The following is a 24,404-nucleotide window of genomic DNA, read 5'->3' as shown; positions in this document are numbered from 1 at the left end:
GGAGGAGGAGCTGTTGCCCCAGAGAAAGATGCTGTTCCCAGCACTAGGAGGGAGGACTCTTCAGCGGTAGGGAGCATAGATACTTAGGACAGTCAGCCGCTCTGCCCTGAGGCTGAGGGAAAATAGAGTCCTTTCCAGCTGAGTGTTTTGCAGATGAGCTAGAAGCCTCATTTCCTGTGATTTTATCTGGGGGTTAAGAAGTACTATTCTGTGGGCTGTTCCCCCCTCTGCCTCTCAGATTCCCAAAGACCAGCACATCCTCCGGTTCCTGCGGGCGCGGGATTTCCACCTGGACAAGGCCCGGGAGATGCTGTGCCAGTCTTTGAGCTGGCGGAAGCAGCACCAAGTAGACCTCCTCCTTCAGACCTGGCGGCCTCCGGCGCTCCTGGAGGAGTTCTACGCAGGGGGCTGGCATTACCAGGACACAGGTGTGTCCTCAACCTACACGCCCGACGTGCGCCACACACCGTGGCTACTGACAAGTGCAGTCAGTGACGCGTTTCATGCTGACATCCTTTTTCTCCTTTTACTTTTGGGGGCACCTATGAAGTGTCCCCCAAGCCATGAAGACGGTAGAACTGGAATAGCCTTGGGGCTGAGGATAAACGTGTTTGCCCTGGGCTGAGCTGGCCCGAGATTGCTTTGGATCCTTGTGATCATTCACGCAAGGGTGAAAGAAAATGCCTCATCTCCTGGGGCTGCCACGGTAAATAGTCAAACTCTGGGTGGCTCAGAGCAACGGAAGCTCGTTCTGCCTTCTTCTGGAAGCTGGAGGTGGAAGAGAGAGGTCGAGGTATGAGCAGAGCTGAGCCCCCTCTGAAGGCTTTCTGGGACTCTTGCTTGTCTTTTCCAGCTTCTGGGGTTGGGTGCTCTTTGGCTTGTGACACTGTAACTCCAGTGTCTGCCTCCATCTTCCTGCGACCTTCTTCTTAGTGTCTCCAAGTGGTCTCTTTTCCTAAGGACCCCAGGCCATTGGGTTAACCTACCCTACATCCAGCACGATCTCCTCCGGAGATCTTTAACTTGTACCTGCCAAGACCCAGTTTCCAAGGGAAGTCACACTTTAAGGTCATACTTTACAGGAACACAAGTCTTTGGAGAGGCACTGCCACCCGCTACAGTCTTTTTCTAGATTTAAAAAAAGTAAGTAGCCAGGGAAGTCAGTGCCTCACGTGCTTTTCAACATCCCTTATGTAAAAACCTGCATGTATCGATTTGGGCAGATGCTCTGCTTTCTTGAAGAACCGGCCAACGTGGTCTCTTCAGTACTCTGCTGGTCCTTATTGTGGGCTTCACACTGTGAACACCCAACCTGATCAAATTTGTTTTAAGCCCCACTTAATACTCATGGCTCTTTTGAGGACACGTAGAGAACGGTGAAAATTTTGGGCAGCCCCACACACTGTTCTCTGCTGAAGTCAAGCGGGGCGACCCTCTGCCTTCCTGATTCAGCATTTGAACTGCGCACGGGTATCCTTTTGGTGGCCCGTTCCATGACATGTTTTTGTACTTTTGTGCTTTATTGGAGGTTTTGCTGTTTAAATGCCGGAAGTATAGGGCTGATGTGCTATTTAGTGTTCCTCGGTGCGAGAAGGCTGCTGTGTACCTTATGGAGAAAATACCTGCGCTCAGTAAGGCTCACTCGAGCATGAGTTCCTGAACTGTTACAGTGCTGTTAGCCTGGTGTTCAGGGTTCGCGAATCAACATAATGTGTCAAATAAAGTGGCCTTAAATAGAAGCATATCAAACAAGGTTACCTATTGATTGGTTAACAAAAATCATAACTAGAGGCTTGCTGGAACTTAAGCCTACATTTCCCTAAAAGCAGTGATTTGGCATTTGCTAATGTGGTGTTCACGGTGACTTTATAGAACATAGTTATCATGAATAATGAGAATTAACTGTTAGTAAATGGTTCTTCATGAGACCTTTTTGTTTCAGCTGACAGATAGCAAAGGACTAAATTTTATCTGTTCTGTACTCTTTCATGACATGGCTCATTCTCTTTTTAAGAGTTTTTTTTGTTTTGTTTTGTTTTGTTTTTAAAACAAAGTTGCCCAGATGGAGTGGGGGAGTTCCCACAGGCCCCTCACCCTGCTCTCTTGAAACTTTTGGGAACACTTCCGTGTACCCTCTTTCCCGAGGGAGGTGTAAATCCCCCTCAGTCAGTAAGTGGACAGACAGGTCCTTGGTGAGCTCAGCCTGGTGTCTCTTCCCCTGAGGAGGCAACGCTCCTGTCTGCAGCCTTGACCTGGCCCGGTCTTCGGTCTCCCCTTGAGTAAAGTCCCTCTCTTTGCTTGGCCCTGCACAGATGGCCGCCCCCTCTACATCCTGCGCCTGGGCCAGATGGACACCAAGGGCCTGATGAAGGCCGTGGGGGAGGAGGCGCTGCTGCAGCATGTGAGTAGCTGTCCTGGGGAGGGCACGGCGGGGCACGGCATGGCACGGCCTGTGGAGGGTGGGGCTGCATCCTGCGATGGATTTTATGGCCAGCACCTTGTCTTCTTCCAGGTTCTTTCTGTCAACGAGGAAGGTCAGAAGAGATGTGAAGGGAACACAAGACAGTTTGGCCGTCCCATCAGGCAAGGGTCGGGCTGAGGTTGGACTGCCCCTAAGTAACGAGCCGGGGCTGTGTGGCAGTGTTCTGCTTGAGCCTTACTGTGGTTTTTCGAGGCAGGGACTGCTATTGTCCTGGGTGGGGAAATTGAGTTCCATCCGGGAGGGTGTTGCTCATCTGGGGTTGTGGAATACTCTCTGGTGGCAGAGCTGGGTTCAAGTTGCCCCTGTCCCGTGGGTCCCTTGGACTTGAGTTGCTGAGACAAGCATTCTGGAGCAAGCTCTTCTTTGACCTGTCCTCCGGGGCAGCCCAGCCTCCCAGGGGTCACTGCCTACCCAGGGGCTCACTGTTCCCTCTAACTCCCTGGAATTGCTGTCGTTGAGCTGAGTTTCCAGCAGCAGCACTGACCCTGAAGGAGTGGACCTTTTAGAGTGGTGGCTTCCCTTCTTGAGAGTGGGCTTACAAATGGCCTATCAAAAATGACAGCTGTTACACGATGAGGCAGACTCATATATAACACTCACAGGGGTCTCAGCGCTTGAGTTCCTTTCAGCAGGACCCGCTCAGTAAGCTTTTTGAATCTGTCTTGCCACTGGGACACAGTACCCAACACCTACAATTGAAGGAGAGCTTGGCTCAGTGTTCAGGGGATTCAGTCCATGGTCAAATGGTCCAAGGCCGAAACATCATGGTAGAGAGCGTAGTGGAATAAAGCCGCCTAGTCTGTGGTGGCTGAAGCAGACCAGTGCCAGAGAGGAAGGCCAAGGGACCCAATGTAGACCCCAGGGCCATGCCTCCATGACCCATTCAGACACACCCAGGCGTATGCTCCGGCCAGTTCCCTAGGTGGCCCCCAAGCCAATCAAGTGGGTACAATTAAATTTAATGATCACATCTTTTATCTCCAAGTATCCTGCTGTTTGTAAGATTAAGTTCCTTTGCTGTTGGGGAAAGTTCCTAAGCACCTAACCAGAGACAGAATTCACCCCAAATGTTCCAATGAGGGATGTCATGAAGGCCTCCCTGAAGGCCTCGTTGCTTGAGGTGAGGCCTGTTACTCTACATGCCACTAACCCGACAGGGACTTAGGTCCCGGGCCCACGCCACACAGCTCTAGAGGGTAGAAGTGAGACTTGAATTTGAGAGCTTGGCCTAGGAGTCTGGGCCTCTGCTGTGTAGCCTTCTCACTGTGGAAAGATCCACGGAAGTGTTCCGTGGCCCCTTCTCCTCCTAGCTCTGTGTCTGTCAGCCTCCTGGGCTATCCCTGGCCAGGGTCTTGGGGGCCGTGGGAGGTGGCGAGCCAGGGGGATCATGAGTACGTGTCTGCCACAGCGCCTGGACCTGTCTGGTGGACCTGGAGGGCCTCAGCATGCGGCACCTGTGGCGACCGGGTGTGAAGGCCCTGCTGCGCATGATCGAGGTGGTGGAGGACAACTACCCGGAGACCCTGGGCCGGCTGCTCATTGTGCGAGCCCCCCGAGTCTTCCCGGTGCTCTGGACGCTGGTAAGAGTGGGAGCCACACAGCCTGGGATTCCCTGTATAGGATGGGTGAGCACGTGGGGACAGAATGAAGATCAGTGGTCGCCAGGGGCTGGGCTGAGTGGGAATAGGCAGCGTTTTGGGATGGGACACAGAGGTGATGCTTGTGTGGCAGTGAGTGCCCTGAGGGCACGGAACAGTGCGCTTTAAAATGATGATGATGATGATGATGATCGAGGATTGAACCCAGGGCCATTGCACTAGGCTACATCTCCACTCTCTTTTATTTTATTATTATTATTATTATTTTTTTTTTTGGTACCAGGGATTGAACTCGGGTCCTTATGCTTGCAGGGCAGGCCACCGATCCGCTGAGCTGAATCCCCGGCCCCTCTCTTTTATTTTTTTGAGACAAGGTCTTGCTAAGTCAGTTGCCCAGGCCTCCTGGCTCAGCTTCCCAGAGTGCCGGGATTACAGGCGTGTGTAACTATGCCTGGTTAAAAATGATCATTCCTGTCTTCTGTGAATCATATCTGAGAGCAAGTCCGTTTCCTTTGTCTCTACTTCCCCAGATCAGCCCCTTCATCAGTGAGAACACCAGGAGGAAGTTCCTCATCTACAGTGGCAGCGATTACCAGGGCCCCGGGGGCTTGGTGGACTACCTGGACCGAGATGTGATCCCTGACTTTCTGGGCGGTGACAGTGTGGTGAGGCTCTGGGCTGGGGATCTGGGGAAGGGAGGCTGAGGAAGACAGGCCCAGACTCAGCCCTTTGCTCCTGCCTGGGAGGCCAGTGGCTCTAAGGAGGACGGGGCTTGTGGCAGAAGTCACTCTAAAGAGCGGGACACCTGTTGGGATGAGGCTTCACTTTGGCTCTTTCAAACATGGTGAGTGGTGGACCGGGATTTAGCTCAGTGGTTCTGCTGCCTGCCTCACAAGCACGAGATCCGAGTTTGATCTCTGGTACAACCCTCCCCTCCCCCAAAACCCACGGTGCGTGATACAGACTTTTCCAGAAGCCCAAAAGCCAGGCAATGGCTTACCCATTCTGTATTCCTTCCAAGATATTAGGCCGCAGAGGTTACCTGCCCACTCCGTGCCCTCTGTAGCAGGGAGGTGACTCCAGCGCCTCTGGCCCCTTATCCTGGAGCTGGTGTCCCACATCTGCTTCAAGGGCAGGTGGTGTCCAGACCCTCTTCTTGTCTCCCTTGGGGTAAAATGACAGGCAGGGTGTCCCTGGGTCCCAGCTCTCTTACTCATGTGGATCACAGGCTGCTCTCTTTCCTCTAAAAGAAGCACCCAGCAGCCCACTGGCACCATTTCTGGGTAAAAAGAGGCCAGTCTTAGGATTCTGCCAAGCTTGCCTGCCCCTTCCGTTTGCTGAGACATGTATTGGTGTTTATTTCCACTTTAGCTCACTTACAGATCTGGGAGTAACTTAGTGGAGGACACTGGGTCGTGACCCTGCTTTGTTGGGCCTCGTTGTTTTACAAGTGAAATGGGGAAAATTATCGTTCTGTGGTGGCCTGCCACCCAGGCATGCTTTCTTTTGAGCAGTCTGTAGAGTTGGACGGTCCCTCCATTCCACTGTCCCTACCCCTGAGGGGGAGACATGGCTGTTGTGGGGTGCAGTGCGGAAGGGACCCAAACCTATTCCAGCACTGAGGGACATGAGTGTGCCTGTGTGGGGGATGGTCTGATAAACATGGGTTTGTACTCTGCCTGAGCCACTTTCTGCTCTGTGATCTTGGGCAAGTGGCCAGGCCTCTCTGAGCCTCTATTCCCCTCCCCTGTGAAATGAAATGAATAATAGTTTCTCCTGTGTTGGTGCCTCTGTGCTAAGTGGGGTCATGGGAGTTGCTGCTCAGCTTGGTGGGGTCACTATTCCAAGCTGTCTCAGGACTCACAGGACCCCTCTGTGGATCTGGCCAGCAAGGCCTCCACAGCCCCCGACCTGCTGCCTTCTTGCCTTTGACCCGCAGTGTAATGTCCCCGAAGGAGGGCTGGTCCCCAAATCCCTTTACCTGACGGAGGAGGAGCAGGAGCAGGCCGACCAGCTGCGGCAGTGGAGTGACACCTACCACTCGGCCAGCGTGCTCCGTGGGGCTCCCCACGAGGTACAGTGTGGAGCTTGGCTGGAAGGCCGTGGGGTCAGAGTTCACTCTAGGGCGGGCTCCCACAGGGTGGCCGTGGGACAACTCTGAGCTCCGGCGTGTGAGGAGGCGAGAGTTGCCCACGCACCCTCAGATCTCTGGCACCATATGGCCACTCAGGGTGGAATCTCCCTGGCCTTTTGGAAAGAGGTGGGTCCATGTGCTCAGGCTGACCATCAGATGAGGGGCGGCAGGCACTTTGGCAGTTGGGCGAGTTGCCCAGGGAGGGAGGTCCTCTCTCACCCTCCTCCCAATCCTGACTGTCCTCTGTCCCCACGCAGGTTGCCGTGGAGATTCTGGAGGGGGAGTCAGTTATCACCTGGGACTTCGACATCCTTCGAGGCAACATGGTATTCAGCCTGTACCATGTCAAGCAGATGCCCAATTCGGGCCCCCGGGAGCAGCTGATTGACAAAGGCTGGGTCCTGGGCACTGATTACAGCCTCGTGGAGGAGCCTCTTGTCTGCCGGGAGGGAGAGAGCATCCAGGTTTGTGGGCTTCCATCATTCAGTCATCTACCGAGCCATGTGAGTGCCAGGCTCTGGGGACACAGCAGTGGACAAACCATGGTCCTTGGCCACAGGACCCGCAGAGCGTCAGGGTTGAAGGACACACAGTGCCTGTAATAGATGCTCACTTACCACATGGCACCCAGGGAGACATGGGGAAAGGAGGAGGCGCTCTGCTGAAAGGCATCTGTGTGGGGGCCTGGAGCCTCCATTTCCCTACCCAGGAAAGGGAAAACATAACAGGACTGAGCTGTGGCTGCTGAATAAGTTACCAAAAACCAATGGCTTAAAACAGAATGTATTGTCTCAATGTTGAGGTCCCACAAGTTCAAAATCAAGGTGTCCTCAGGGTGCTGGTCCCGTGAAGGCTCCAGGGGGACCCTCTGCCTCTCTCTCCAAGGCAGCTCCTCGGCTGTGGATGCATCACTCTAGTCTCGGCCTTGTCCTTAATGTAGCTCTGTCCTGGGTTCAAATTCCCCACTCCTCTCTGTTACAGGGAGACGGGACACTGGTCATTGTGTTTAGGGCCCCCTAAATCCTTAACTGCAAACACTTCCTTTCCAAATAAGGTCACATCCTGAGGTTCCAGTGGCCATAAGCTTTGTGAAGGAAGGGGAGGAGGGTGCTGCACCTTTCAGGCAGGGAGAAGGGCGAGGGTGTTGGGGTTCCAAGTCCCGGTTCCCTGCCTGAGTCAACGTGGCTTGAGTACGGAAGAGGTCTCGAGGGGTGGCCCTTCGGTGTATGTGTGGAAGGGGTGAGAGGAGAGGATGTCCCAGGTGGGAGGAACATCTAGAACAAGGTTGAAGAGGCAGGGAGAAGGCTTGCGGGTGCCACAGTGAGATGCAGAGGGATAGAAAGTTATTTTGGGTGGGAGGGGAGGTACTAAGGTCCTGAGGTCAGCGGGCAGATTCAGAACCCAGCCTCCCAATCTCAGACTCTCATAAGACACTTGTCAAAGATGCAGGTTGCCAGGCCCCATGCCTGGCTGGCCGACCCTGAATCTCTGGGTGTGGGGCCTGGAGTCCACACATCCTCTCTCCTGAGGAGTCCTGAAGCGTACTTGGGTCAGCACCGATGCAGCAAAGAAACCTGAGGTGTAGACACTGAATTTGGATGCTGAAGTGGGATGCGAGCTGCCGCCCATTCTCTATGATGCCAGAGTTGCAGGTGGACTCACTCCCCACCCTCGACACACGCACACGCACACGCATGTGCGTACCCTGGGATTGAGACCCAGCTCCACAGCACTTGGCTCTTGCTGGAGCTTCCTGGACCCAGAAGCTCTCTCCTCTTGCCTGTCACATCCCAGCACCTCCTGACCCCACTGAGAGCTCCAGTGCTTCCTCAAAGTCGTTCTTTTTGCCCTAGAACTGGGGACTGAACCCAGGGCCTCCACACTGAGTTACATTCCCCAGTCCTTCTTATTTATTTTATTTTTGAGACAGATTATTACTAAGTAGCTAAGATGCCCTGGCTGGGCTTGAATCTGGGATCCTCCTGCCTCAGCCTCTCGGTGTGCTAGGATCATGGGTGTCCACTACTACTACAGTTGCTCTTCTTGTAACAGCTCACACCTCCCCAGCTGCCCCCCAGGCTTTCCCAGAGACCCGTGGGCTCCCTGCTGAGCTCCTTCCCTAACTCCCTCATCTGCAGACCCGGCTCAGCAGGACCAGAGTCCAGTCTTGCTCTCACTGACAGACCTTAACTCCCTCAGGTTCACGGGAGGCTCTGGTCCCACAGATTGGGTGGTAACAGCCAGGGTGGCTTCAGGAGCCCTTTCCGGGTTGGAGATTTCAGTGGGCGACAGGAAGGGACAGCTAGGAAGGGCCCCGGCTCTGAGGCTGGCTCTAGGAAGACCCTGAAGGCCCAGCCTCCTCACCCCATCCCCGAGGACTTGGGGCCTCAGAGTGTGGCTGCTGTGTTCCAGGGCTCCCATGTGACACGGTGGCCTGGAGTGTACCTGCTGCAGTGGCAGGTGCACAGCCCCCTGGACGACGTCCTGACAGCCCTGCACAGTCCTGGCCGGAAGTGCAGACTCCTCTACTACTGCGAAGTGCTGGCCTCTGAAGACTTCAGGTAGGATGGGGTGGGGGCTCCAGTGCCCTGGGTGTTGCCCCTCCCAGGAATGTAGAGGCCTGTGGGTGCCTGGGCTCTGCCCCGCTGCTGGGTGGGCTTCTCCATGGTGGGGGCAGGCCCGCTGTGGGCATTGCTGGGACCCTTCAGGCACAAGGAGAGGCCCTTAGTGCGAGAGGGAAGCTCCAGTGCTGCTGCTCATTCTCCCGCAGCATCCGCTTCCTGTCAGACAAAGCCCTGACAGAAGGAAGCCCAGTATACCGGAGCAGTTGGGGGCCGGGCAGAAAAAGAGAGGTCTTGATTTGTGCTCCCCCCAATTCCACTAGATTGGGAGCTGTCTTAGAACATTCTAGTGTCTTATAGACAGCTGTCACAAGTTGTTGCTTTCAGAGAGATGGAGAGGTAGAGTGGTTAAGCCTGCCAGCTGTTCCTGGCTGCTGTGTGACTTCGGGCAAGTTCCGTGCCTCTCTGAGCTTCAGGCACTCCATCTGTGAAATGGGACCCTCTGGAGTTGGGAACAGCTGGAGCTCTTCCTTGTGAGGTTGTGGTGAGGAAGAAGCGGCTGGGGGAAGCCTGCCTATCACCGGGACATACAGTAAATGCTCAAGAATGAAGCGGAGGGTCTGGAGGTGTTGCAGGACATGTCTTTAAGGCCTTCCCGTTGACCTTTTTAAAAAAACAAATGATTTTGCATTCTGCTTCAGGATATATCTGTGTTTTCATCTAAAAATAACGGGTTAAATCCGCTACAAACCACCTGAAGCAATTTAAACATAGTGAGTAGAACCAAGTAAAAGAAGAGTTCTGTGCCTGCGGGGCACGGGCCACATTTCAAGCGCCCCACACGGAGCCCCACGAGGCCAGTGGCCGCCACCCTGGACGGCAGAGACGCAGAACGTATGGGTCACACAGAGTTCTGCACAGCTCAAAGCTGAAGTTCGGAGCAGGAATTAACCACGACAGCTGGGCCCAAGGAGCTGGAAGGGGGCCAGATTTGACTGCAAAGAGCCCTCGGGGGCGATGAGCTGGGCGGGCTGTGCCTCCCAGGCCTGGACCTTCTGGCCACACCAGGGCCCAGATCAGCAAGGTCCCTGCATGTCTTGGGCGCCGTTCTGGGGGCCCCCATGCAGGGACGTGAGTGTACTTCATCTCTCATCCTGGCGTCACCGATTTTTCCCTCTGCGCAGGCCTGGGCCCCTTGTGGAATGAGCCCTGGGGCCTTGTTTGTAACACTAGCAGCTTATGTACCAGAAGGTAACTTTGCTGTGCCTTCCTCCCTAGGGGCTCCATGTCCAGCCTGGAATCCTGCACCAGTGGCTTCTCCCAGCTCAGTGCGGCCACCTCCTCCTCCTCGTCTGGCCAGTCCCACCGCAGCTCCCTGGTCTCCAGATAGCTGGCACAGAGCCCCGCGGGGCCACGTCTGAAAGTGTCCAGTGCAGGAGACCAGCTTGCCAAGAGGCCTGGGAGAATGCGTGGGCTGGAAACGTCTAGTCTAGCTGCTGCCAAAGTTGGGGTGTCTGGACCAGATGGCAAGGATTTTGCCCTCAGCTTGTGTGAGATGTGACCCCTGGGTCAGGGCTCTGGATGCTTCGAGGGCAGAACCATCTCCTTTGGACTTGGTGTTAAGGCCCAGGCATGTGAATCCCACCATTAGGTCTCCCTGGACCGGAACTGAGCCCCTCTCAGCACTGGCTTTGTTCTCTCTGTGTTGGATTCCTCATGTAGGGTACCCATCACCATCTTGTAGGGCGCCCTCCCCTATTCCCTCTCTCCAAAGTTCTGGTCCACCTCCCAGAATTGCTTCTTATGGGTCTGCTGGGGCCACGCCCAATTCTGAACCAGTGACAGTTACCAGGGAATGGAGAATGCTGATTGGCCAGGAGATTTATGTGTCCAAGGTGGACAAATTACTGTCACTCAGGGGTGGGCAGTGGTGCATTCATTGGTCAGCATGGATCATGTGCACATGCCTGGAGCCAATCACATGGTCTGAATAGGATAAGGGGGTCCCTCAAGGAATACTGGGTCTCCAATTTCAAAAGGAGGAAAAGATACCTGGGAGGCAGAAAGGAATGGTGGTCACCCCAGCATTTGGTTGCACAACAGTGCCCTGTGTTCTTGCACATGCATAGGGGCTGTGATAGAAGTTAGGCTGTGGTTTCTGGGGGCAGCATCTTGCCTGGGACTGGAGATCCATTCTCCAACATTTGGCTGGGATGGCCTAACCCTGTTCACCCTGACTTGGACAGAGTGGGGAAGCTGAGGGCTCCTGCCAAGTTCCAGGCAGGATGGGATGATTCAGGCTGTCTCTGTACCCCTCTGGAGTTCCCTTTCCTGAGGACCTGCTTAATTATGACCTGCTTTGGCTGTAAGCCACAGAGATCCACCTCCCAGTGGTTTAAACTCAAGAGGGTTACCATTCCTGGGTGCATGTAACTAGCTGGACCAGGAGCTCTTGAGCATCAGCTAAGGCTGGATCTAGGCTCTCCACGTGGGGTCAGGACTCCTGTTGGGGTGGATGCTGTTTTCTTTATATGGGGGGCAGATCTGACTCAGGAACCTGCTCCACTATTGGCACGAGTTTCTCCAGCTTGTATACTATAGAGTCTTATGTTTCCTTGGGCCCTGAGGACATTTCTCTTTTATTTTACTGGGGCCCTTCCCCCGTCAAAAAAGACAGCAGGTCGGAGGTCACTGAGTGGCACCCTAGAGCCCATTCTGGCCTGCTTCTAGTGTTTTTGCTATTTGCCTAGAGAGTGCTAAAAACATTGTGGCATTTCACATAGCGAGAAGCATTTCTGATTTCCCTTAGGCCTGTGGGAGTGGTGATAAAATGGGGTCACTGTCGCCACCTGAAGGCCTCACTGCCACGCCCCTTGGGTCAGGGCACCTTGCACCTAGCCCCCACCAGTGGCCCTTGATAGCTGCCTGGAGGGCTTACTGCCAGCTCTGTCTGAAGCTGGACTCCAGTGTGGGGGCCGGAGGCTCGGCCGTTACTCTTATCTCTCAGCCTTGCTTCGAGTGGGGACATTTCTGGCAGAATCACTGAGCCCAGGGCTGGGTTTCCAACTCTGGCACTGTCACTGTGATGTAAGCTCAGGATGCTGGGGCAAGGAGAACAAGGACTGGCTTCCACACCAACCTCAGCCCTACACAGAAGTGAAAAGGGCTCTCCTCAGAAGCACCGGACCCCATAAGAGCCCGGCACAGTCCTGCTGGCTCATCCACTTCTCAGGTATAGGAACGGAGCACACAACCCTGCACCCGCTGTGTGCCCTGGGAGCATGAGGGTGTCAGAGCCATGGGAGGGAGACGTTCTCAAAGCCAAGAGACCTCATGTCACCGAGCATTGACCCCTGAGAACAGTTTGCGATGTTTTCAATGCTCTTTAAAAGAATTTCTAGCTTGTCTCTCAAACCTAGGTGCTGCCCTCCTAGAAGTACTCTGGGATGAGAAATCTTGGGGATCTCTGCACCTTTACTGTCTAGTGAAAGAGAAACTTTTTACTGGGGGAACCTGGGCTAGCTGATTGCAGAGGCGAGGATCTGGGGGCCACAGTCCAGCCAGGAGCAGGGGTAAGAAGCCTCAGCCCCAGCTAAAACAGGCTTAAGTGACAGAAGGAATTTCTTGGTCCTGTACTGGGATGACTGGGAGGGTCTCGTTCCAGGTACGGCTGGATCCAGGAGCCCAGTGTCCCCAGACCTCTTGCCTCTGTGTCCCTTTGCACACTGGCCTCACTTTCTCCCGCCAGCAGCCTCAACCCTGTCACCACAGGGCTTGCAGCTTCTAAGCTGGAGAGAGGCACTTTCTCATCGGAGATCTCGTGGGAGATTCTATGGGGCTCTGTCCAGGCACGTGTGCAGTACTTGTCCACCGGGCCAAGGGGCCAGGAGCCTTGACTGAAATTCCTGCAGGAGCAAAGGGGGACCGGGAGGGCAGATCCCCGATGGGCAGGGGGCGCTGGGCTCTAGCCCCAGCTGAGAGGTCTGCGGCGGTGTCTGCGTGGTGCTCTGTGGGGAGGTCTCTGAAACCCCCGAGAAGCTTCGTCACAGGCTGGCTGGCCTGCAGTGAAAACCGGCCTAGGAAGGGGCCGTCAGGCTTTGGTCTTTAAGTTTCCCCAGACCCAGGGCCTGGAAGCAACTTAGCCTAGGCCTCTCTCCACATCCTATTCATCACTCCAACCTGGCCAGGTCAGAACCACCCAGAGCACCACGACATGGGTGTTTAGGAGCCTGGGTGTTAGGTTTAGACGAGGGTTCAAAACCCAGCCTTGCTGTCATAGCTATATAACCTCGAGTGAGTGACTTAACCTCTCGGTGCCTCAGTTTCCTCATCTGTAAAATGGGGACAGCAGTGCCTACCTCATTGGGTTGCAGTGGAACAAAATGAGAGTGGCTGCAGTCTTTAGCACAGTGCCTTGCACACAGAAAGCATTCAGTAGATGTCTGGTGACTCTGATTGTTGAGTGCTTCCCATCCAGACTCCAGGCTCCTTCCCGAGGTGCCGCCCGCTGGTGTTTGTGAGACAGTGTGGTGACATCCAGAGAACATGGAGGTCAAGACGCTGGTGCCCTTGGAGCCAGGCACTTTCCCTGTTAGAAGTGGCTTGGGTTCTGAACAAGCCTTCTAATTGGAAAGAACATTATTATTGTCATTGTTATTATTTTGCAGTACCGGGGATTGAACCCAGGGCTGTCCCCCAGGGAGCTATAGCCCTAATTCTTTTATTTTAAATTTTGAGACAGGGTCTCCCTAAGTTGCTGAATTGTTCACGCAAACTTGGGATCCTCCTGCTTCAGCCTCCCAGAATGCTGGGATTACAGGCTAAGGGCATGCATCATTCTGAGGGGTGTTTCCCTCAGCCAGGGAAAGGATTTTTCTCAGGCTACAGAAATAAGAAGAGCTTGAGGTTGTTCTTGTCTTTTGTCTTTTTCCTACCTGTTCTGAGAATTACCCTCCCCTTGGTGAGATCAGTTGTTCAATGAGAATGATATCATTCTTTTCAACACTGACTGCTGCAGTCAGCGAAGTGGGATAGTTCTTGTCTGCCTGATCTTTTGCGCCACCAGAGGCTTTAAACTTTTGAGATTTGGGGCCTCCTGTTGTTGACTTTCCCCAAATCCTGGCGTTGGCCTTGGCTTACTGGAGAATTTCCAGTACTCTAGGAGCATTCCCAGCAGGGGGGCCGATGGCCAAGGGGTTGCACACTGCTCTACAGGGGTCGTCGTCTTGTGGGGGAGCCAACAGGAGGGATTGACCCCAGGGCCTTCACACTGAGCTACATCCCTGGCCTTTTCATTTGTTTATTCCCTTGGAGAGAAAATCTCTCTGAATTGCTAAGTTGCCCACGCTGGGCTCAGATGTGTGACCCTCCCGCCTCAGTTTCCCAGAGTGCTGGGGCCACCGGCGTGCACCGCCACACATCTGGCTGGGATCACACTTTTTAGTTTCTGGAGTTGCTACAACAAATTACCATAAACTGGGGGCAGCTGGGCTTCACGCTGGTGGTTGCAGGAGTCCCCAAGCCTGGGACCCCACCCCTTCAGTCTCTGCCTTTTGTCACACAGCTTCCTCCTGTGTCTCTTACAAGGACACTGATTTCTGGTTCGTTCTGGATCCACTATGACACTGCCTTGAGATCTGTAGCTCATTGCACACGCAAAGACCCTGATTCCTTGGCCACTCCATTCTCTCTCGCATGGTGCCCGCCCTCATGCTAGAGGGTGTACTTCTTTTCCTTTTACTTGGTCCAAACTCACTCTGCAGAGCCTGCTGCTTTTCCTACTTTTAATAAAACTTTGCTACCATTAAACAACAAAAACAACACCACCCCCACCCTGATTCCAAAGGCCCTGCAGAGGTTCTGGGTAGATGTGGGTTGGGGGGATGCTGCGTGGCCCCTCACTGGTCCGTGCCATATGTAAACACAGTTTATCAGTGGTGCTGGCGTGCAGATCCCTGAGTTTGCTCACCCTGCCTACCAGGATATGGATGGCTCAGGTGTCCAGGGAAAGCGAGGCCTGTATTCCATCCTATGTCCTGGGGTTTGGGACAGCCACAGTCCTGATGTCAGAAGTGGGTGCGGGCTCCTTGGGTTCTGCCTGTCCTTCCCACAACATCTCGGGACTCTGAAAAGCTAGGAGGCCATGAACTACCAGCTGGGAGAGCATAGGTGTGGGTCTCTGTGGGATGGACATAAGGCCACCTGTCTACCCGGCCTCTGGGACCTTTCCACATGTGCAGCCGGGGGCAGGGAGATGGAGCGTTACTCACTAGGATTCCGTGGGTTTCTCCCGAGTGCAGGCAACAGATCTCAGAAAAATGGCCAGCTGACCTGTGGGGGCTCTGGGTGTGGTGACAGGACAGCCACACTTGGGGAGGACAGCTTCCAAAGGGCTGAGAGCTGGGACCAGGGCTTAGCAGCAGGTCTCTGCTGACGTCTGTCTGAGCCATTGATCCTCCCTGGAGGCCTCCTGGGGCCTAGGTCACAGAGGTCAAAACAGACCCAGGGCTCCCTAGCAGCCCAGTGGCTGTGCCTGGGTGCAGACCTCTGGGACCTCACGGATGGGTCTTGGCCACAGAAGCTACCGTGGGGACTTGGCAGGGCCTGGAAGGACAGGAGGCAGTGGTTCCCAGGGGGGCCAGAGCAGGGGCTGCTGTGAACATCTCCTACCAATGTCCCTTCCCCTCTGCCAGTGCCCGCTGTCACCGGGCCATCTGTGAGGAAGCACAGTTGGAACGAAGCCTCTGAGTGAGCTTCCTGGGGCAGCTTTTTCTGAGACAGAATTCTGTGAGAAGCTAGCCCGAGCCGTGGACACACACACTCCGATCGGAGGACAGCCCCTCTGGCCCCAGTCAGAGCCCACACAAGGTTCCTCCCAGGGCTGAAGTTGCATGGAGGCTTCGTGGACAGTGACATCATCACGGCGCACAGAGCTCTCAGGCTCCGGCCCGGGCTGCCTGACGCACGAATCCACACCTTCCTCTCTGTTGGCTGCCTCTGGTGGCTGTGCGACATTTGCCCCTATGGAGATGATCCCAGGAGCAGCAGTGGTGAATAGGTATAGGCTGCTACACACCCCTGCTCCCTTGGCCTCCAGGGATACAACTGCGGCATGTTCTACAGCCCCCGACACTGCCCTGAGGCCCCTGCGGCAGAGGCCCCCGTCTGAGCACCTGCTTACCCGCTCACTAGTGCACCCGTCCAGGCTGCCTTCCATTTCTTTCCCCACCAACGTGCCTGGGGTCATCTCTCAGATAAACCACTTGCTCCCGTGGCTTTGTCCCAAGTTCTCTCCAGGCCTTGTTTCTGGGGGCCCAGCCTAAGGCAGGGTGGAAGACGGCTTGGATGTTTTTCAGGCAAAGATAATGGTTATCCTCATGACAGATTCAAAATTCTGCCTGTAATCCCAGCACTCTGGGAACTGAGGGAGCCTCAACTGTAAATTCAAGCCCAGCCTGGACAAATTAGCAAGACGAGGCTCAAAAAATAAAGCGCTAGGGGCATGGCTCAATGTGAAAGTCCCGAGTTCAATTTCTAGGACTTCCAACAAAAACAAAAATTCCATGGCGCCTCGGGGAAGTTCACATCGCCCCGTGCCTCCAAGTCACTTAGCTGGGGACCCTCTGCTGGAATAACTGTGCTCCCCCTGAGCCTGGGGTCAGCCCAGCCAGTCCTCACCTTAGGTGCCAGCACGGCAGAGGACAAAGATGTCTTCTCGAAGGTCAGGGCGTTCACAGAGGCAATCAGGACAGCCTGTCACCAAGGCTACTGTCTCGGGCCCCTTGGGGGTGCTCCCGGTAGATCTGAGATCCTCTCCCCGTTCCCCAAGATTCTGACTCAGTGTGTCTGGGCAGGGCCCAGGTCTCTCACTGTAGAACATTCCAGGGGAACCTACTTCAACGTGCAGTCGGGCTCGGGAACTGCACTTCGGCACGCGCCCATCCGATGCCCAACCCCACGGCACCTCTCAGGTGTGCCTGCATCCCCTGAACCTGGGCCGCTCTGGTGGCCCGCTTTATCCGACAGAGGTGGCGAGGTGAGATGACAACAGCTTTGAGTGGTGGCCCTGCACACTTCTTTCTCTGTCTCCCTCTCTGCTTCCTTCTCTCCGACCCACCTCCATCTTAACCCCAAGCCTGATCTGGCCTTCTGGAAGATGAGATACCCTGGGGAGCCCAGCTGTCACCATCCCAGGCCAGGCAGCTGCCTGCTGGCAGATCAGGGACAGGCGTGAGCCCGGCTGACTGCATCCCAGGTCAGCAGTGTCCCCCAAGTAACCCCCAAAAGAGTAGTTTCTTAAGTAATAACTGGTTGCTTTTTGCCCCAGTTTTGCAGTGTAACACAGCAACAGATAACCAGCACAAGTGGACCATGTTTGGGGCCTGGGTTACTCGAGGACCTGCGGAAACCGTGAGCGTCATCCCCCTGCTGAAAAAGCTGCTAAGTACACAGGGACAACGCAGACCTCACCGGCCCTTTCTGAAGCCCAAAGTGACAAGCTCTGACACTCCCAGGGCTGGGCAAGTCACAGACAGAAGGTGCCATTGGGCTGCAGTGCCTGGAGAGTGCGGCTCTGAGCAGGGCGACAGTCTCCACTTGGCCAGGACTGCCAGAGTGCTCTCTTCTAAAGAGACACCAGAACTGGAGTTTGTGTGGGCTCCTTAACCTTAACATGGGTGACTAAAACCTTGGCGGTGCATGTCTGAACCTCAGCTGAAGCATAGGGAAGTTGGGTCAGGCACTCTGCAAGGCCGAGGCAGGAGGATCTCAAGTTCCAGTCTAGCCCAGGTAATTTAGTGAGATCCTGCCTCAAAATAAAAAAAAAAACTAAAAAAAAGAACTGGGGATGTATTTCAGTGCAAAGGCTCTGGGTTCAATCCCCAGTACCACAAAAACAAAAACCACAGGTGACCAACTCAAACTCTGTGAAATACAGTAAGGATCAATAGTACCCCTGCCATCAGTGTACGGTCCAGACCAGCACCAAGAGGATCTGGGGCTTGCGGGAAATGCAGGCCCTCGGCCCCACTCAGGACACTGCCTGTAGACCACCGCCTGAAGTTTACCACCTACAGGTGATCTATGTGCTGGAAAAACACTGGCCCACCTGCTAGGACTTCAGGGCTCTCAAGCCCAGGCTCAGCACTCTCATGCCCCCTGGTGATTCCTTTTAGTATCAATTTATTCAAGGGCTAGAAAAATCCTCTGGCGGCAGGAAGATGAAACAGCAGGTCTGTAAACAGGGCAGCACCATCCCTCCCACCTGCCCTTCTCCTGAGGAGCTTCCCATGACAGCAAGACAATTCTAGCTGGCAAATCGGTGATGAGGTCAGCGTGATGTGGCCAGAAGAGGAGACTCGTACCTTTAGCTCACCCCTGTGCAGGGGGTGGCTGGGATCTGCTCGTCATGATTCCATCAGCGAGTTCAGTTCACTAGCGCCTCTTCCCAGGAGACTGGGGACTCTTTGGCAGCAGTGCAAGTCCCCCTGGGGGACAGGTCTCTGAGCAGCAGATACAGGCAGGTGGCGAAGCAGGAGTGGTCTCTCTGGGACACCGTATTGCTGTATTGCTGGGTGGCCCATGCCACGGCAGGTGGACAAGCAGGGGCTGGAGCACAAGGGCCGCTGGGAGCTTTGGCTGCAGTGCTGGCGGCAGTGGCTCCAGACCCTCCCCTGCAAAAGCAGGACTGTGGAGACATAGGCCTTTGGACAGGCCATCGGGCAGCTCAGGGCTCAGTCCTTGAAGGGGTGGTGGGCGTCCCCAGGCTGCTCCTTCTCGGTGGCCAGGAGCTCGCCATTCATTTCCTGCAGTGGGTGGTACACGTAGTCCCCGTCCAGGTGCCGGTTCCTCTCTGCCCTGGAGCCCAGCAGCAAGGATACATTGGCTGCAACGCTGAGCAGCAGCAGGAACACCAGGGTCAGGGTGAGGGCCAGCCAGGTGGTCCTGGGGACAAAGAGAGACCCAATGGGGGACGGGGGAGGCTCAGGGTGGGGAGGGAATGGCAGGTGGGGCTCAAGTGGGGCCTAGAGCATGCTGAAGACACATGCAGGAGCAGCGGGGACAGCTGCTATGTGGGACCCTTTTTTTTTTTGGTGTTTTGGAGACAGCGTCTCACTATGTAGTTGAGGCTGACCTGGAACTCACTATGTAGCCCAGGCTGGTCTCTAACTCACAGCAATCCTCCTGCCTCAGCCTCCCGAGTGCTGGGATTACAGGCATGCGCCACCATGCCCGGCTTCCCCTCATATTTCAAGACAAACCTTTAAAAAGAAATGGTGACTGATTTTCAGATCTTGCTGATATATTTTAAATGTTAAATTAGCCAGATAAACCACAGCTGTGGATCTACCCCAGGGGCCTCTGTTTCCATCCTGTGAGCTAGGGAATGCTTGACTGTCACAGCTGGGCTCTGGAACTCAGCCTTGTCCCTGGCCTGGTGAGTTTTCAGACTGTGCATCTGGTTTTTTTCATGAAAGGTCCAGGCCCCTCAGGGACTCATGACTGGTCCAACCTCCTCCAGACTCACGGGGGCAGCACTCCGGGCACTCCCTCTAGGACAGGGCTGGGGAGCCTGGCATCTGTACACACACCACCTCAGGGACTGAGCTGCCAGAGGGGACAGCTGCCGGTGCAGGGGTTCTCAAAGTGAAGTTGCTGGCCCAGCAGCTGCAGCTCTGCCCAGGATTGTGTTAGAAATGCAGTCTTGGATCCACCCTAGACCGCAGAAGGCGGCAGCTCTGGGGCTGGGATCCTGCAGGCTCCCCCCGTAATTCCTCTGGGACATCAAGCTTGAGACCCCCTGTGCTGAAAACAAAGCAACCAGCAGCACCAATCCTGAGTGTTCAGAGGTGTCAGGAAGGAGGAGTCTCTCAGACCTTGGAGTCTGCAGTGGTTCTGAGCTGAGCAAAGGAATCGTAAGTCTGAGGCCAGGGGGCTAAGTCCATGGCCTTGTTCCTCGGCTCCCCCTGGGGTTGGGGACCCTTCTCATCAGCTTTCTGCACTGCCAGCCTCAGCTGAGACTGTCCCCGCACTGACAATGGAGAAACGTCACCTATGTGCCCAGATGACACTTTCTGACCCCACACAGCCCTGGATAGATACCATTTCTAACAAGCCAGTGGGGGGAGATCTGGCTCCCACCAGAGCACCCACCTGGTGAAAAGGGTGCGCTCTCCGGCCCTCGGGGTGACCTCCGATGGCGGCAGACACTGCTTCACTGCACGATATCAGAGACAGGCTGCAGGGGGCTGTGGGAGGAAGGGGGTCATCCTCCCTGTCCCCAAGGCCCTGAGGGGCCCTGTACCTCGGGATGTGCTGCAGTTCCCCGTCTGGGGGTCACAGGGACACTGGTGCTCACACTGGCAAGGCCTCTGGCAGCCTGGCCCATACCAGCCAAGGGGACACTCTGCAGAGGGGAGACAGGAGGACAGGTCAAGGCCGTTCTCTGAAGGAAGGGTACCCTCCAGCGGTGTGCGGAGCTGGGCTGAAGAAGGCGCTGCTCCCCAGGCTGGGTCTTGACCGAGGCTCGATCGGAAATATGGTTTGTGCAGGAGTCATTAAGTCAAGGATCTCCAGATGACGCCATCCTGGACTCAGGCCTCAGAGCCTCACTGATGACCTGAGGTCTTTATGCGAGGAAAGGAAGAGAAAGAGTAGAGAGAGAAGGAAAGAAGAGAAAGACAGAAAGAAAAAACACACATGGGGAGGTAGCTGCGACTGCAGCGATACCACGCAAGCCTCAGAACCCAGGGGAGCTGCTTCCAGGTAGGAGTGTGCTTTTCCGGGCGGTCAGGGGAAGCACAGCCGCCCTACACAGGGTCTTTGACTTGTGGCCTCAGAACTGCAAGAGGATGTTTCTGTGGTTCTGGCCAAACATTCTGTGGAACGTGATACAGGAGCCACAGAAAACTACAGAGATTTTTTTCCTTGCAGTATTTGAAACCAGGGCCTTCACAATAAGCTACATCCCTAGTCTTTTAAAAATGTTGAGACAGGTTCTCACTGGGCTGCTAAACTGCCCAGAATGGACTCAAACTAGCAATCCTCCTGCCTCAGCCTCCCAGAGTGCTGGGAGTCCAGGTGTGCACCACCACGCCCAGCCTCATGCGGGGATTCACATGTGAACAGAGTAAGAGACAACAGCAGCTTTCCAACCGGAAGGTGGGGCACCGGCCGCCCAGGAGCTCGGAGTCATGAGGGTCTACTGGGGCCGGGAGGGGCAGCAGGGACTCTCACCTTCACTGCAGTTGGACCCCATCCATCCGGCGTCGCAGCGGCAGCCAGCTGCCAAGACAAGACCAGGAGGCTGGTGAGGATGGGCAGAGCGGGAGGCGGGACCATCGGCCCCAGCAGCACTCACCCTCTGTACATAGCCCATGGCCACTGCAGTTGGCCGGGCCGCAGTCCAGCTCGCTGCAGGTGGCGCCCCGCCAGAAGGGCCCCTCACACTTGCAGTGGCCCTCCAAGCACGTCCCATGGCCGCTGCAGTTGGGCGGCTGGCAGCGAGGCTCATGTACACACACCACGGTGGACACGCGGCGCGGACAGCGCCACATGTTGTCCTGGCTGCGGGGGGAGGGATGCAGTGCGTGAGGAGAGGCTGTGGTGCTGACCCCTTCACCCCCACTGTGGGCCATGAAGGCTGCTCCTTCCTGCCCTGCTCTCCATTCTCACTCCTGAGCCCTTTCACAACAAGTTCCTTCACTCCCTACCATTTCTCCCACCCCGGGGCCTTTGCACATACAGTACTGTGGTCTCTGCCTGGAAGGTGCTCCCATCCCCACCCAGCCTGACTCATGCTTTGATCTCGGCTCTTATTTCCCAATCTTCAGGGAGGTGTTTCCTGACCAAGGCCCTTGTTTCTTTACAGGTATGGGCGGTACTCAGAACAGGGACCTCAGCTCTTCTGTTCAATCCTGAATTCCCAGGGCTCGGTGCACTCTAGGGGTTTAATATTGCTTGTCTGGAGGTAGGTCTAGACATTGACCTTCCCGAGGAGGCTCAGCTGTGCTTACCAGTGATCTGACGGGTAACTGGCCAAGGTCCCGTTGAGCACAAATGTGGCAGAGCCGCCCCCGTCCAGGTTGATGGCATTGACCACACCCTGTCCCTGCAGGAACTCCGCCATCTCCCACAGGTTGACGCTGTGGTGTAAGTGCAGTGCTGCTGAGCGCCCCACTTCTGCTAATCTTAGACTAAAGGGCACCCCCAGCCGTCCTGTCCTAATCCCCCAAGGGTGAGCACAGGAGACCTCACTCCGATGACCTTGCTGTCATGTGACACGTGTCCCTAAAGGGGGAGGATGGGGAGTCCTGGCAGTGGGGCAGACTTAAGGGCCCCTCTTTTTATAGGGAGGCCAGGGCAGCTCTGTGGGTTACGTTCCCGAGAGACAGTGGGTCAGAAAGGCACAGTCATGGGACAGCACGGGACTCAGCCCAGCCCTGGAGGCCCCCGTCCCCAGGACTCACCCTCGCTGCTCTGTCTGTCCATCTGCGTGGAAGAGCACCAGCTGCCCGTCACGGTCATGGCCCACGGCCGTCCTGGCCGACATCACATTCACAAACTTGCTGAAGGAACCTGAGGGAAGAGCGGCCTGGCTGCCAATCTGGCGTTTGGGGGTCCTCGGGGCTCTGCCTCTCACCTCTCATTGCGATCACCCCCACTTCCCAGTCCAGGTCACCTGGGGGCCAGAGGGCTCGGTGTACACCAAGTGACATCAGCCTGCAGTGGGAACTCTCCAACAGACGGAATCCACAGTCCTCCTGGCCTCGTCCCCCCCACTTCCTGGGACCCCCACCAACAGTCCCCTTGTGCTTCAGGGCCTTTACACTTTGTTCCCTCCAGCTGGGAATGATACTTCCCCGAGCTCTTCCCATGTGCTCCTTCTGATCCTCACGAGGCATTCCCTGACTGCTCTGTTTCCTCGCCTGTAACTCCTGTCCCCCAATCTGTTTCTTTTCCCTTTTTCTTAGCATTTATCAAGTCTCTTGGGATTATACAACTATGTCCCTTCCTCTGCCCCACATAAGACTCTCTCAATCCCCACGGCTCCCCAGTGCCCAGGACAGTGCTAAGCGCAAACCAGCTGCTCAGTAAACACCTGTCCAGTGTCTTAAGAACCACACCCCCACTGCCTGGTTCCTGCTGCCACCAGTCCCCCCTCTCTCCCACCTGTCTCCTGTGTCTCATCGCACTCGGCCGCCTGGCTCTCGTTGATGTAGATGCTCCCATTGCGAATCAGCCAAACAACCCCGCTCAGCAGCTGCACGAATGGATTCTCAGTGTCCAGCACCTCCTCTTCAGACAGGTACCTGGACCCAGGGAGGGTGAGGAGGCTCACTCACCTGCAGGGGCAGCTGGGGGCCACGGGCTCCTTCCTTCCTCCCATCTCAGCCCGGCTTGCTTGCTCATCCTCCTCCTAGCCTAGGAACCTGCCTAGGCCAGCAGCTCGGCGCAGCTGTGGTGCTCTGCTGCTCTTTGGAATCTCCCTGTCATCAGAGCAGGGCAGCAAGACTGACGCTACACAGGGCTCTGACAGTATCCCTTTGTACATTAACCTTTGCAATCAGCCCATACTTTACTAAAACAACCCATTCCCCACAGACCTCAGGCCCGGGGGACACTCCCTTGAAAGTGCCTCTAAGGCCTCTCTGTGTCTCCAACCCCATCGCTCCCCCACACCCAGGGTTGGAGCAAGCTGCTAAGTAGTTAATCCTATCACTTTCTGATAATCTCTTTCCGTGGGTCCCTCACACACACCTAACCCTTCCTGAACCTCTGAGCCTTTGTGCCTGCAGTTCTTTTTGCCTGGAGTGCTTTCTCTAGCTCCTGGATCTTTGGGACTGCTCACTCTTTAGTGTCAAAGGTCACCTTCTCAGAGGGACCTGTTTCTCACCAGCTACCTAAAATCAGCACTGTTTATAGTTGGTTCGCCTTGATCATTGCCTTGCTGAAGACACAATCTGAACTTACATTATCAGTATTTACTTGGCTTTTATTTACTTTTCCTAGTAATGGGAGAGGTCCCTTAGGGCAACCTGAGGGTGCCTGTTTTGGATCACTTCACCAAGACCAGCACGGTGCCTGCCTGACACAGAGCAAGCGCTCAGTGACACAGAACGATTGAATGAAGTCTTCAGGGAAGGTACCATATTACTACCCCTTCTCTGCCGATGAGGAAGCAGAGGCTCAGCTCGGTTAAGCGACTTGAACGCGATGGCATGGCTACAACCCAAATCTCAGGCCCTGTGCCCTCGACGGCCACAGGGCTCCCTGCCTCCTCACCCGGTAACCAGGGTCCCGTCGCGGCGGATCCCGAACTGCGCGTTCTGCAGCCCCCCGGAGCTGCTCACCCGCCGTCCGTCGCTCACCACGTTCCCCAGGCACTCGCCGGAGTTCATGCGGAAGAAGCCGCCGTTCTGGGCTACGCTGCAGGCCGCCCCCCGCGCCGTCTCCTCCACAGTGGTCCGGCGCTTCTGCGAGCAGCCTCCGGGGCTGCCGGGCTCCAGCACCGAGAAGGTGAGCAAGGGCGCGTCAGGGCACTTTGTCTAGAGGGAAGGAAAACCCAGGAAGACGAGGACCAGTCCCATGAGATGCCATTTACACCATCTTTGGAGTGTAAGCACCAGAAA

General features: G+C 55.5%; 2 protein-coding genes across 2 annotated transcripts in view; one reads left to right on the top strand and one right to left on the bottom strand.

Moving 5' to 3' along the window:
* The window catches only part of Sec14l5 (SEC14 like lipid binding 5), a 45,802-nt gene extending 28,226 nt beyond the window's left edge, over window positions 1-17,576 (top strand). The window contains exons 8-16 of the mRNA XM_010644136.2: window positions 239-428; window positions 2,313-2,401; window positions 2,513-2,583; window positions 3,891-4,062; window positions 4,611-4,745; window positions 6,020-6,154; window positions 6,472-6,678; window positions 8,627-8,775; window positions 10,054-17,576. Of these exons, the coding sequence (XP_010642438.1) occupies window positions 239-428; window positions 2,313-2,401; window positions 2,513-2,583; window positions 3,891-4,062; window positions 4,611-4,745; window positions 6,020-6,154; window positions 6,472-6,678; window positions 8,627-8,775; window positions 10,054-10,165 (1,260 nt within the window). The 3' untranslated portion in view covers window positions 10,166-17,576. The remainder of the gene's footprint in view (window positions 1-238; window positions 429-2,312; window positions 2,402-2,512; window positions 2,584-3,890; window positions 4,063-4,610; window positions 4,746-6,019; window positions 6,155-6,471; window positions 6,679-8,626; window positions 8,776-10,053) is intronic.
* A 362-nt stretch (window positions 17,577-17,938) lies between these two features.
* Nagpa (N-acetylglucosamine-1-phosphodiester alpha-N-acetylglucosaminidase) lies at window positions 17,939-24,362 on the bottom strand. Its single transcript, XM_033758546.1, has 10 exons — window positions 24,354-24,362; window positions 24,058-24,320; window positions 22,945-23,084; window positions 22,242-22,350; window positions 21,789-21,917; window positions 21,134-21,339; window positions 21,010-21,057; window positions 20,078-20,179; window positions 19,927-19,990; window positions 17,939-18,717 (listed from the first exon to the last, which is right to left on the bottom strand). The coding sequence occupies exons 1-10, from the start codon at window positions 24,360-24,362 to the stop codon at window positions 18,507-18,509; spliced, it is 1,281 nt and encodes a 426-aa protein (XP_033614437.1). The 3' UTR covers window positions 17,939-18,506.
* Between the last annotated feature and the right edge of the window lie 42 nt (window positions 24,363-24,404).

The sequence above is a fragment of the Fukomys damarensis genome, unplaced genomic scaffold (assembly GCF_012274545.1).
Source record: "Fukomys damarensis isolate Sample0158 unplaced genomic scaffold, DMR_v1.0_HiC HiC_scaffold_34, whole genome shotgun sequence".
Taxonomy (NCBI): Eukaryota; Metazoa; Chordata; class Mammalia; order Rodentia; family Bathyergidae; genus Fukomys; species Fukomys damarensis.
The sequence above is the reverse complement of the archived record's forward strand: the minus strand, read 5'-3'. Positions and strand labels throughout refer to the sequence as shown.